General features: G+C 36.2%; 1 protein-coding gene across 1 annotated transcript in view; it reads right to left on the bottom strand.

Annotated features, from left to right (window-relative positions):
• LOC145293227 (1,4-alpha-glucan-branching enzyme-like) overlaps positions 1-12,827 on the bottom strand; it is a 136,825-nt gene extending 123,998 nt beyond the window's left edge. Inside the window, exon 1 of the mRNA XM_080139773.1 lies at positions 12,734-12,827. Coding sequence (XP_079995899.1) covers positions 12,734-12,794 — 61 coding nt within the window. The 5' untranslated portion in view covers positions 12,795-12,827. The remainder of the gene's footprint in view (positions 1-12,733) is intronic.
• Positions 12,828-13,220: the final 393 nt, after the last annotated feature.

Below are 13,220 nucleotides of genomic sequence, written 5' to 3' on the forward strand. Positions count from 1 at the left end.
AAAAATCGAAACATTTATTGAATAAAAAAATCTATCAAAATATAATTTTAATGTATTAATATAATTTCTTTTCAATGAGTGATTTAATGCATTAAAATATAATTTTAGTTTGTAGCAAAATATAATTTAAAAAACATGAAACGTTTATAGAGGTTTTAAGAATAATTTGTTTTTTGTACAGAAAAATTATATAAAAATGTAGCAAAATATAATTTTAGTTTGCACACACTTTTAGAAAAGGAACAGTTATTGACCCCTGTTCTGTGGCTGACAAGTGACATCTGTCGGCCGTTCTTGAAACTAAAATACACACATTCGTCTCATGTCACTGTCATGGAGAAGTACCTCGTCATTTGCTTTGTTTAGTTTTGTTTTTTGTATTAAAAAAATGTAATTTAAAAATTATTTTTGGGTGAGGTGGGGTATTTTTTTTTTCAAAATAAACAAACCATAAAAAAAATAAAATTACAACAAATAAAAAATAAAAACCTACCGAAAATTTAATGAATATATATTTTTTTTTGTTAAAAAAAAGTTGCATTTTGTATTGTTTATTAACAGTTATTATTTTTTTTTTTTTTTGCAAATTTTTTTTTAACCGAAGTTGTTTTTCTTTTCCTTTTTTTTATTTTTTTTTTTTCAAGAAAAGATTGATGTTTCTTAAATCGAAAATCTGTAGTAAAGTTCTTTTCTTTTTTTTTTTTTTTGTCAACAGAAGTTTTTTTTTATAAGAAAAGAGAGTACTCTTGCGGAATTTGACCCGGGCTCAAATGACAATCGCTGTAAGTTTCTTGAAAAAAAAAAAAAAGGAAAGGAAGAAAAGAAAAAAGCTGCACTTTCACCTAACAATTTATGGTTTCGAAAAAATAAATAACAGTTTATAAACCATACAAAATGCAACTGTTCTTGAGCAATATATATATATATATATATATATATATATATATATATATATATATTTAAAGTTGAACGTCTGTGTGTGTTTGTGTGTGTGTGTGTGGTCACGAATAGGCTCCTATATGGTTGACTATTTTAAAAAACTGATTACATATAATGATAGAAGATGTATCGAGGACCAGGAATTGGTATGTTTGATCTGGCAGAACGGTGGTTCATAAAAATTGTGGTTTGCGCCTGGCCCCCAAAGTATGGAAATAAAAAATGAAAAAAAAACGTTTACAAGGGTTTTTGATATAGATGTACATAAGAATACTTTGATAAGTATGTTTCAACTTAAATAGGGATGGTATAATAAAATTGTGGGGTTTGCGTTTGTGCCTGTACTCCATGGAAATATGGCACAAACTTTAAAAAAGACTTTTCATATCTATTTGCGTAAGTATACTTTGATAATTATGTTTCAGTTTGAAGAAATATGGTATAATAAAATTATTGAGTGTCCGTTCGCGCCTGACCTCCAGAGAATGGAAATATGTCACAAAGTTTAACAAGGTTTTTTAAAAGGGGTGAGGGTCCACAATAATACCTTAACTTTAATCTTAATTCACATAAGCTTTTATTTATTTTTTTGAATTGAATCATATTGTGTCGAATAAATTCACCTCATATATTCACGTTCTTATTAAAGTGAAAGCCAAAAAAAAGCTCGGAACTTTAGACAATTCTCGACACAAATTTTGCATATTTCTGTTTTTTTCCTTCTCCACTTGCACGTGGCACTCTTTCGAAAATAGATAAATAATAAAAAATAAAAACGTTACTTGTTATCATGTCAAAAGAAGGAAAAAATCCTGCTCACATGATTACGTGTCTTTTTAAAAACATTTACATAACCTTTTTATTTTTATTCATATATCTGTTTAAGCTTTTTTTTTTGTCAGTGCACTACAAGGAATTCAGTTGATTACAACCCTTTCTGCGTGTTCTTTACATTACAATAGTACAACCCTGAATCCGATAGCGCAATACTACACCATTCAATACTGTAAAACTGAAACGAAGCTGTTCTGCTTGAAAAGGGCGCCATTTTCTTCTTATTCATATTTATATCGATTCTTTGCTTTAAAAAAACTAAAGTAATTACGTGTTTACTTTTTTAATATTCCATTTTGCTGTTTCGGATTATTTTACTAAAGTAAGTAAAGCTTCATTATTTTTCAAAACTGTTTCTGTTTATTTCTTTTTCAATATTTCGTTGATATTTAGTAAGAGTGTTTAGCAGAAAAATCAACAAACGACTACCCGAAAAAATAAATATATAAGAAATAAATGTTACCATAGTCAATAAAAGTTCAGTTCATGTTTTTTGTTTGTTTTGAAATAGTTTTTAATGCTCTTTACTTGAAATAATTTCAGCAAACCGAAATTAAAACGAAATTTGAGGCGATAACTACTTAAATGAATTTTTATATAAACTACACATGCCATAATCGAATATTCCGCAAGCACAAAATAACGGAAAACATTAAAATATGTTTATAAATATTCCTTATGTTGACGGAACTCTCTTAAATTGTTAACAGGTGCCCCTCCTTCAAATTGAAAACGGGGCTCTCCATTTCAAAGTCGCTGCCATTTTGATTTTTTTTTTAAACCGGTTCGTGAATTAAAAAAAAAAACTTTTCTACAAACTACTTAAAAATACAAACCAATGAACTTTTCTACCATAAAAGTAACTTTGACTATGGTAACATTTATTTCTTGTATATTTATATTATTATATATATAAAATTTTCTCTTTGTAAGGAAACATCATTTTGTTGGTCACTCTTGGCTACGAATGGAAACAAAGTTGATATAAAAAAATATATTTTCGCAAAAATTATCTTTACTTTCATCATATTTTGCTTAGGGTAAAATTTTTGAGTATCAAAACCTATCTCTCTACAACCCCCTCCTTTTCATAACCTATCATACTTTCATCAATCACAGTCCATTTTCTGTAGGCTGTTTTTGAACCCAGTCAACGACGGGTACTTCTGCTAATATATATACATATATATATATATATATATATATATATATATATATATATATATATATATATATAGTAAATGTACAGTAGGTTATTATTTTTTACTTGTATTTTTATTTATTTATCTATTTATTTCCGGCTTGTTTGTTTTGAACTTCATCTGCGTTTATTATTTCAATCAGCTTATTCCAGTGATTGCCGGTCGAGCCCGAATCATGATTGACAGGAAATCCCGAGAATCCAGATCAAATTCTGCAAGAGTACCATTGTCTCTTCAGCAAAAAGAAAAATGTTGCTTTGATTCGGTCCTCGTTAGCAAATGAGAAATACTTAAAATAAGACATTTTCTAATTAGAAAATAAATTGATTGTTTGCTCTAGTTGTGGGCCCCACATGGTGCACTGGGAGGAAGCTTCACATGCTTCTTGCAGTGACAGTTTACAATACATTGTAGTCTACATTGCACTGTAGAGAACATACTGTTGATTTTATGAAATTATTTTTTTTAGCTATAATAGCTTGAATAAAAGTTTAAAAAGTCAAGTTACATGCTTCAATTGTGCTCTAAACAGAAACATTCATTTCGAACACGCCCCTGTCATATCAAAGAACCTACTGTTGATTTTATATGTTGGGCCTTTCGGCTTGTGTGGTAATAAAACTTCCTAAATGCACTTGTGATATTAGGCTGGGTAAGATATTAACTTTGATTTCTGTTCCTTCTTTCATCAGACACCCCCATCCTTGTCACTGGGTGTATTCCGAAAGCCGTTCTTAACATGAGGAGGTTGAGGTGTTTATTTGCTGTAAGCATACTCGAAAACGAAGAAAAGTCGACATTTCCGATGTGAACAGTGAGTTGGACTTATGTAAAAAAAAATACCAAAAATTGGCTTTTTTTGCTTAAAAATTAAATTATTTCGTTTTTGTTAAGAAAATTTTATATATATATATATATATATATATATATATATAAGTACGATTGTTGAATGTTATTCTTTCGATTACTTTCGTTTGGGGGAGGCACAATTTAAAAAACGATTAAAACGGAACAAAATTTAAATTTCTGTTCCATTTTTAAAACAACCGTAAAACGGGTAATTGTCTGTATTTTTGAGATGAGGTGTTTTCATTGATTGAGATTGTCGGACTGACTTCCTCATCTTGGTTGTTATAGTCACAACGTTTCGGCCGTTTTTGCCAACCCTTTATTATTATTACGGGGGTACCGTGTTCGGACTCCAGCGAGACTCTGGGACAGAGTTGCTGATTCCCTGTTTTGAATGTTACTTTTCACTGCCGTCGTTCAGGATTGAATTCAGCAGCTTTGGGTAACTGTAAACTTTGATACAACGTCTACGACCACTCGGCCATATGTCACTAATAATAATAAAGGGTTGGGTTCGAGACTCCTAACAAACGGTTCCCCAGTTCGATACAAAACACCTGATGAAGGCCGGAGGGCAAAACGGCCGAAATGAGTAAGTCAGTCCGACAATCTCAACTGTAAAACAGCATTCTCCGCAAGCTTTACCCTTTTTATAACTTTAAACGATATAAATAGAACTTTTTTAGTTTTTATTCTAGACAATAAAAACCTTTTTTATTTTTAACAATATAAATAGAGTTTTTTAGGTAAATATTTAGATACGTTACAACAGAACACCGACCACTCTAATTTATTTTTTTAGGGGTAATCGAGATCACTGACAAGGAATCTGATAATCAAACCCAGGGCAAATTTAACGTTTGCATGGTATTAACCCCTGAACCCACGAACTATTTTCCACCATTTTACAGTTTCTGTTTACACTACGCATGCGCGGCAGCATAAACAACGGCTTCACCTAGCAAACTGCCCTCTCACATGGCATACCAATCTTCCACAGAAAATTTAAAATTAAATGAAAAAGAAATAAAGCAAGAAAAGAGAAGCACTCCAACTTGGGCCCCCCCTCTCCTCCCCGAATGTAAACAGTAAAAGCTTTGAAAAATGTTAAATGATGTTCTAATCGGTAAATGTTGGTGCGTTCCTTACAGAAAAACGGTTAACTAAACTGCAGAAGCAGCTATTAAGCCACATAAGTTCTATAATTGAATCTCCTTCCCGCAAAAAAAAAGAATGAAAAACATAAAAATGTTTGGTACTTATGTTTTTGTAAACTGCATTAAAAACTATGTGAGGCAAAAAAAACAAAAAAAAAACAAAAAAAGTCCCTCCAATTTGTTGAACTTTTCTTTAATTGTAAGTCATTAAAAAATGTCAGTCCGTAATTTTTTCCACCCAAAAAGTGCTATAATGTACTTTTTGAAAATTTGAAAATTCTATGTTCTGGAAAAAATAAATTAATTAAATTACATCCCACCCCCTCAACTTGGAGTGTTTTTCTTTTCTTGCTTTATTTCTTTTTCATCTAATTTTAAATTTTCCGCGTAAGATTAGTACGCCATGTGAGAAGGCAGTTTGCTAGGTGAAGCTGTTGTTTACGCTGCCGCACAAGTGCGTAGCGTAAATGGAAGCTGTAAAATGGCAGAAAGTAGTTCATGGGTTCAGGGGTTAATACCATGAAAACGGTAAATTTCCCCCCGGGATTTGATTATCAGATTCCTTGTCAGCGACCTCGATTACCCCTAAAAAACAAATTAGAGTGGTCGGCGTTCTGTTGTAATGTAATCTGAATATTTACCATTTTTTATAATTTTAAACAATATAAACTTTTTATTTTTGATTTTAAACACTATAAATAGATTTTTTATTTATTTTTAAACAAATATTGTTCACGGATGCTTTTGATTATACAGGGAAAGACTCCCTTTTCCCTTCTTCGCCACATGAATTCCATCATATGCCTTATTCAATTTTCAATAATCATGTGATTAACTTTTAATCGGTGATTAGGAGAATTTGGTTTCTTTTATATGATATAGGTATCGAGAGTATTTTGCAGCTTAATCTCCTGTGAGGAAAATAGCTACCGTACAAACGTCCTTGTGTCTGTCTGTCCTGTGAGTCGCGCGCATCAAGAAAGACAGAGAGAAAGAGTCCATCATGGCAGCTGTGACGTTTTGCAGTGAACGAAGTCTCGTGAGATCACGTGCGCATGCCTTATAAAAACAGGTCACTTGTCAGTGGAAGAGGATCGAGAAATCGTTTGACGTTTGAGAAACGGAAAAATCAGCTGGGAGAATTGTGTGAGCAGTGATTTTTTCCTGTTAATCAACCGCAAGCTATTTTGGCCCGGAGTTCAACGGCTCCTCTGCCAGATCCTCGGTAGTTGAGTGGTGGAAAAAAGCTGTGCTTGTCTGCCGGCTTTGCAAAATAAGGGGGCATACTCCGTTTATCAACAGCTCGGGGATGAACCAACTCTAGAGAAGGCTAAGGAGGCACTATACGCAGCCTTTGCTACGGACCCTTTTATTACCTGGAGGCAGTTCACCAAATGGCGGCTTGGGTTGGATGAGACGGTGAGCATCTACCTTGAGGATTTAAAGAGATTAGCTGCACTGTTTGGTGGAGTGACTGAACACATATTAAGTTGTGCCTTTCTCACAGGACTCCCGTCGACACCAGCTGACTGCTACAAGCATCGTCAAGGCTCAGCGAGATTGGGCTTCAAGAATTGTTGGCTAGAACCCACAATATTTTAAAAGAAAAAGATGTGAAGCCGGTACTAGCAGCTGCAGAAGCATCTATTTCATTAGATGGCGTAAGCTGCCAAAGCTGAAGCAGTGTAAAGGACACGTCTGCTCAGGAAACACCAAGATGTATGCGTTGCTACCAGTGCAGCAAGCTAGGTCACATAGCAAGGAGTTGTCTGGGAAACAGACAAGGGCAGTAAACTATAGCGCCAGTATTCTCCCCAGACATTGACAAATAGGGTGCTACCCACAGTGAGAGTGCGCGTGCACAGGTGTGAACGCTTTGCGCTCGTAGACCCAGGGTGCACGCAGATTCTCATGTGCAAGGCATGCTGTGACGCATGGGACAAGAAGAGGATTCTAATACTGACAGTCGGCGGGGGCATGCTAGCATCTCGTGGAGTTAGTGTCATTCGTACACGTGTCGATGATGGGCCTACAGTAACCGTACGAGCCGTGGTTGTGAGTGGGGACCTTCTTGGTTATGACCTGCTGTTAGGAATGGACGTTATGAAAGAATTGGGTGGGGTCCGTATTGATGGTGAGGGTAGGGCACATTTCTCTAATGCCTGCCTTGCTCTGTGTGCATCCATGAAACTTGAACAGCCTGACTTTCATGCAGAATTCGACCAGCATACGAGGTCCTGGACAGTTTCTTGGAAATGGTCGGACGAGCAGCCACCCGGGAAGTTGTACAATAGGGTTCCGGAATATAAAATTCCCCCTGGAGATCATGGAGAATACGGTAAGGAACTACAGAATTGGATAAAAAATTGGATGGCTAGTTCCCTATCCAGAGAAGGAATTGGCCCCCCCCCCCCCAAAGTGTCTGATACCGTTAATGGCGGTTATCCAGCATAATAAACGGAAGGTGAGGCCGGTACTCGACTATCGGGAACTAAACGAGCACGTAAATCCTTTTATAGCCCACGCGGATGTATGTACCAAGAAGTTGAGGGAATGACGGCAAGCAGGATCTAATGTATCTGTGCTGGATCTTTGTAAAGCATACTTTCAAGTACATGTGCATCAGTCACTATGGTCCTATCAAATGGTGCTCATCAAAGGAGAAAGGTATTGCTTAACTCACATGGGATTTGGACTTAATGTGGCGCCATCAATTATGCAAAGGATTGTTGATGCTATATTGACTAAGGATGAGAGCATTCAGTGGGCAACATCTGCATATATTGACGATGTGTATGTGGATGAAAAAATTGTGCCTGCAACGCACGTAAAAGAATATTTTCACAAATTTGGCCTTCTCAGCAAGGAACCAGAAAGGCTACAGGACGGTGCAAGAGTGCTTGGTTTGCAGGTCTGGGAAATAAGATAATGTCCTGTTTTGGAAACGAGGTAATGAAATCCCAGGTAAGCGCTGTGTTTTCACGCGTCGGAACATATTTTCATTGTGTAGAAAGTTGGTTAGACACCTTCCTGTGGGTGGCTGGCTTCGTATTGCAGTGGCATTCATCAAACGGAGAGCCTATGACGTAACCACCGGATGGGATGACAAAATTTATGACGCCTCTCTCAATACAATAGTCAGAGAGGTCCCCACCAGAATGCACAAAGAAGATCCAGCACGGAGCAGATGGTGTGTTGACAGCCAGGACCATAGTGTATGGGTTGATGCAAGCTCTCTTGCCATTGGTGTGTCGTTTGTCCATGATGGAGCCGTAGTAGAAGACGTTTGTTGGTTACACCCAGAAAAGGACTCCCAACACATAAACCTGGCAAAACCCGATGCAGTGATCAAGGGAATAAACTTGGCACCCTGCGACTATTCACAGATTCTGCTTGCGTCCATAAATGGATTTCAGACACTCTTACCGGATGGGGTAGAGTGCAATCCAAAGCAACGAGCGAGATGCTCATCCGTCGGCGGCTTGACACGATCATGAGCCTGGTGAATGAATATGCACTATCAATGAAGGTGTCCCTGGTCAGATCCAGCATAAACAAGGCAGATTGTTTAACAAGGGTACCTCAAAGATGGCTTCATGCCATAAAAAGAACTGTTAAACCTACGCAACCACCCTGTGCCGTATCTATGATCCCTGGTCAATCTAATCAGATTAAGAAAATCCACCAACAAAGCTGGCATCCTGAAGTCAAGCGGACCCTATATTTCGCTAAGTTGGTTGAACCAGGAGTGTGAAGGACAGACATCAGGGAAGTGGTCAAAAACTGCGTGGAATGCCAGTCCATTGACTCGGCACCCGTTGACTGGGAAAAGGGGAAGTTGGAAGTTAGGAGCCACTGGAGCCAGCTAGCGATAGACATTATTCACTACAATGGCAAGGATTTCCTGACTCTCATTGATTGCGGTCCATCAAGGTTTGCCATATGGCATATGCTGCGTCAACAAGATACAGTCACTATTCTCCATCAACTAAACAATATTTTCCTTGAACGTGGACCTCAAACAGAGATATTGCTTGACAATGGTGTTGCATTTATCAGTGAGCAGTTTAGAAAGTTTACAGACAGCTGGGGAATACATCTGCGGTTTCGATGCGCCCATGTACCTAGTGGAAATGGGATCATTGAATGAAATCATCAAACCGTCAAAACAATCGCGGCTAGATTAGGCTGCACAGTGTTCGAGGCAGTTTATAACCCAGAAAGATTATATTTCGCCCTCTACGGCGCCGGCTGATACATTGCATAGGTATCACGTCAGAATGAAGGGCATAGAGACAAACCCGCTGCCTGAACTGGAAGTAGCCGGAGAGAGAGTGAGGAAAGGGGATGTTGTGTGGATCAAAAACCCGCAAGGAAAGTGCACGACAAGGTATGGAGTCGGGCAAGTCACTGAAATAATCAGCCCACAAGCAGTGCAGGTCGACGGCGTGCCCCACCATGTTAAAGACATACGGTTAGTAATGCAACCATCACTAGATGACACAAGCGAATCAGAGTCAGAATCTAGTAAGGCATCGCTTTGGATTGCAGCACCACCATCAGTCAGTGACTCTGAGATTAGTAGCCACCTAGAAGACATAGAGATTAGTGGCCTCCATGAAGAGACCAAGATGCTCGACCCTCAGACCGCAGACGAAAGCACAAGTGAAGATGAGGCGTGTGTCGTCCCCCCCCCCTCAAAGAAACACCTGGCAAAGCCGATCACCACCTCCTTGCCATCTCTGTGATCATGAGATCAGGGGGGAGTGTGAGGAAAATGGCTTACCGTACAAATGTGTGTGTCTGTCTGTCCTGTGAGTCGCGCGCGTCAAGAAAGAAAGAAAGAGTCCATCATGGCGGCCGTGACGTTTTATAGTGAACAAAGTCTCGCGAGATCACGTGCCTTATAAAAACAGGTCACTTGTCGGTGAGAGGGATCGAGAAATCATTTGACGTTTGAGAAGCAGCAAAATCAGTTGGGAGAATTTGTGTGATCAGTGATTTTTGCCTGTTGATCGACCGCATCTCTAATCTTGCCATTATTTCTTTAGTAATTGCTAGTTATCTCCCTTAGATAAAGACCAAATCCTAAACAAGCGCCGAAAACATTACTTATTGTTGATATTAATAAAAAAAAAAAAAAAAAAAAACAGTAAGTAGTTATTGTTTTTAAGGAAAAGCCGGGGTTTTTTTTTGGTTTTTTGTTGTTTTTTTTTTCAGTTGTCGGATTTCGCTAGAATAATGAAGAAGAAACAAAGTTTTTTTTTTCTTTTTAAGTACTAAAAACAAAACACACATGGATTTATTTTTGCTTTTTTATAATAATAAAGCATCGTAAATGTTAACAATTACAAAAAAATATATATTATTTCAGGACCTTACGAAAAAAAAAACAAAAAAAACTTGGTAATGAAATTAAGGTACTCTTGCATAATTTAATCTGAATTCTCGTGAATTCCCGTCAAGCATGGATATCGGGCGAGACCGGCAATTATCGGTGTCTGCCGAGGGTCGTAACAGACGCAGACCAATGGAAAAAAAAAAAAAAAAACGGAAAAAATGCAACTAATCAAAAATAACAAAAAAAAAACCTACCTTGAAAAATGAAAATATGTTTATTTCATTTTAGTATTTTATTTTTTTTTTGCAAAATATTTATCAACAGAAAGTTTGTTTTTTGTTGCTGTTTTTACTCCAAGAAAAGATTTTTTAACCGTATAATTGTTAGGTGTAAGTACAAGTTTTTTTTTTTTTTGTTTTGTTTTCTTTGGTAAATATCCAGATCCGCTACTACAGAACACCGACCACTCTAACTTGTTTTTTTTATATAGGTAATTGAGGTCGCTGACAACGTCTGATAGTCAAACTTGGGGCAAATTTACCGTTTGCATGGTATTAACCCCCGAACCCACGAATAACTTTCCATCATTTTGCAGCTTCCGTTTACGCTAAGCGCGTGCGCTGCAGCATGAACGACGGATTGCTTCACCTAGCAAACTGCCTTCTCACATGGCGTACCAATCAAAAAATTACGGACTAACATTTTTTTAATGACTTACAGTTAAAGAAAAGTACAACAAACTGGGGGACTTTTTTTTTTTTTTGGTCTCACGTAGTTTTTAATGTGGTTTACAAAAACATAAGCACCAAACATCTTTATGTTTTTCATTCTTTTTTTCCGGGAGGGGGATTCAATTATAGAACTTATGTGGCTTAATAGGTGCTTTTGCAGTTTAGTTAAACGGTTTTCCGTAAGTAACGCACCGACATTTACCGATTAGAACATCATTTAACATTTTTCAAAGCTTTTACTGTTTACATTCGGGGAGGAGAGGGGGAGCCCAAGTTGGAGTGCTTCTCTTTTCTTGCTTTATTTCTTTTTCATTTAATTTTAAATTTTCAACCAAAAAAAAAAAAAAATATTCAACAAAATAAATTTATTTTACTTTAAAAAAACTTACGGTAAGTGTTTGTGATTTATTTTATCCAAATTTTTTGTATTAATTTTATCCATTTTGTTGTGTGTGTGTAGTATCTTTTCCTTGTAATGTTGTTGCTATTCACATACTTTTAGCGTTCTTGCACCGTAGCTCCGAATTCTCGACTTTCGTCGGCGTTAACGCCGAAAGCGTTCGTCAACGCTCGGCTAAGATCGTGAAATCGGTGGGTAAAATACTGCAGGAGTACCAAAAGTAGAGTGGTCGGTGTTCTGTAGTAACGGATCTGGATATTTACCTTTTCCTTTTGTAACCGTTTTTTTTTTTTTTAAAGACTTGTTGTTTAGTCAAGTTCTTTTGGTGGCACTGTCCATTTGTACATGTCCAAGAGAAACCATCCTTGTGTAATGCGCCTCATTTTGGGGGGACAGCAATTTCTTCTCCTGACAATATGAGATTGTCTTCATCGATGTTTTCATTTCTTTTTCTAACATGTATAGATTTATTTTCTTGCCTGTCATCTTTCTGTTTGGCGAATTTTGAAAATATATTTGTCAGCTTTTTTTTTTTTTTTTTTTTTTTTTTTTGTTTTAGTCGCTTTCTTCTAATTCGAATGTCGTCTGCTTCCATTTAGATAGCGCTTTTTCTTTGGCTAATCAAACTCCCAAAAATCCAATTGAAAAAAATAAATAAATAATTAATAAATAAATAAGTAACTAATCAGAAAATAAAAAGTCATCCTCGCCTCCTTAATATCACCTTAAAAATTACTAAAAACATAACAGAAAAAAAAATTAAATAAAATAAAAAGCCGAGTTAGCGTTTCAACAACGCTCGTGGCTGACACCGATGATTGCCGGTCTTGTCCGATCCATGCTTGGCGGGAATTCACAAAATTCGGGTCAAATAATGCAAGAGTACCGAAATTAATATAACTCGAAAAAAAATTAATGTCTCGAACTAACGATACTATTGTCGAATTAAGCTAGGTATGACACTAATTTTCGACACCCGTAACAAAAAATACAAGAAAAAACAAGTAAAATGAAATTAATTCATCGTAACTTTTACTCTATACTGCAGAGGAAGGATCAGGGTTTAAATCGTATATATTGAATAAAACGAGGAAATTTGATTTAAACGTCACAAAATAACTAAAACATTAAAAAAATGAAAATTTAACAATGACGTCGCAAAACGCAGGTCTTATAAAACATTAAAAATAGAGGGGGGGAAATTATTACAAAAATATCATATCTTTTTAAAGTTTTTGTTTAATCATTATTCAAGTGAAATATAACAGTAAAAGTCTTACTTTTGGCTTGAAATATTATGAAAAAGACATATATAGATAGGATACTCAGGAAAAAAATCATACTTTAAGGCTAAGCCGACAACACCTGCAACAATTCACTTCCGGTTTGATAAAGTTCATTTAATATCAATTTTCAATATCGTAATTTGTAGCCCGAAAAAAAAGTATTTTAATTATTTCATTAAAGTCCTCTTTATTCTAGGAAATATCAATTTTTAATTCTTAAAACTAAGCTTTTTTAAAATCTTCACTAAATTAACTTTACTGAAAATTTTTGATATAATATTTTTGCATGGACTAAAAGTCTTATTTTTATTTGATACTAGTTGTACCCGCCAAACCACGCATTACCGTAGCGTAGTCTGGTTGATGCAACAAACACGCGCATGCACACACACGCATGCACATACACACATGCACATACACACATGCATGCACACACACAAACAACACAGACGTACATATACACACGCACGCATGCACTCAT

Source organism: Euprymna scolopes, chromosome 14 (genome assembly GCF_053919585.1).
Source record: "Euprymna scolopes isolate OS-2025 chromosome 14, ASM5391958v1, whole genome shotgun sequence".
In the NCBI taxonomy this organism is placed as follows: Eukaryota; Metazoa; Mollusca; class Cephalopoda; order Sepiida; family Sepiolidae; genus Euprymna; species Euprymna scolopes.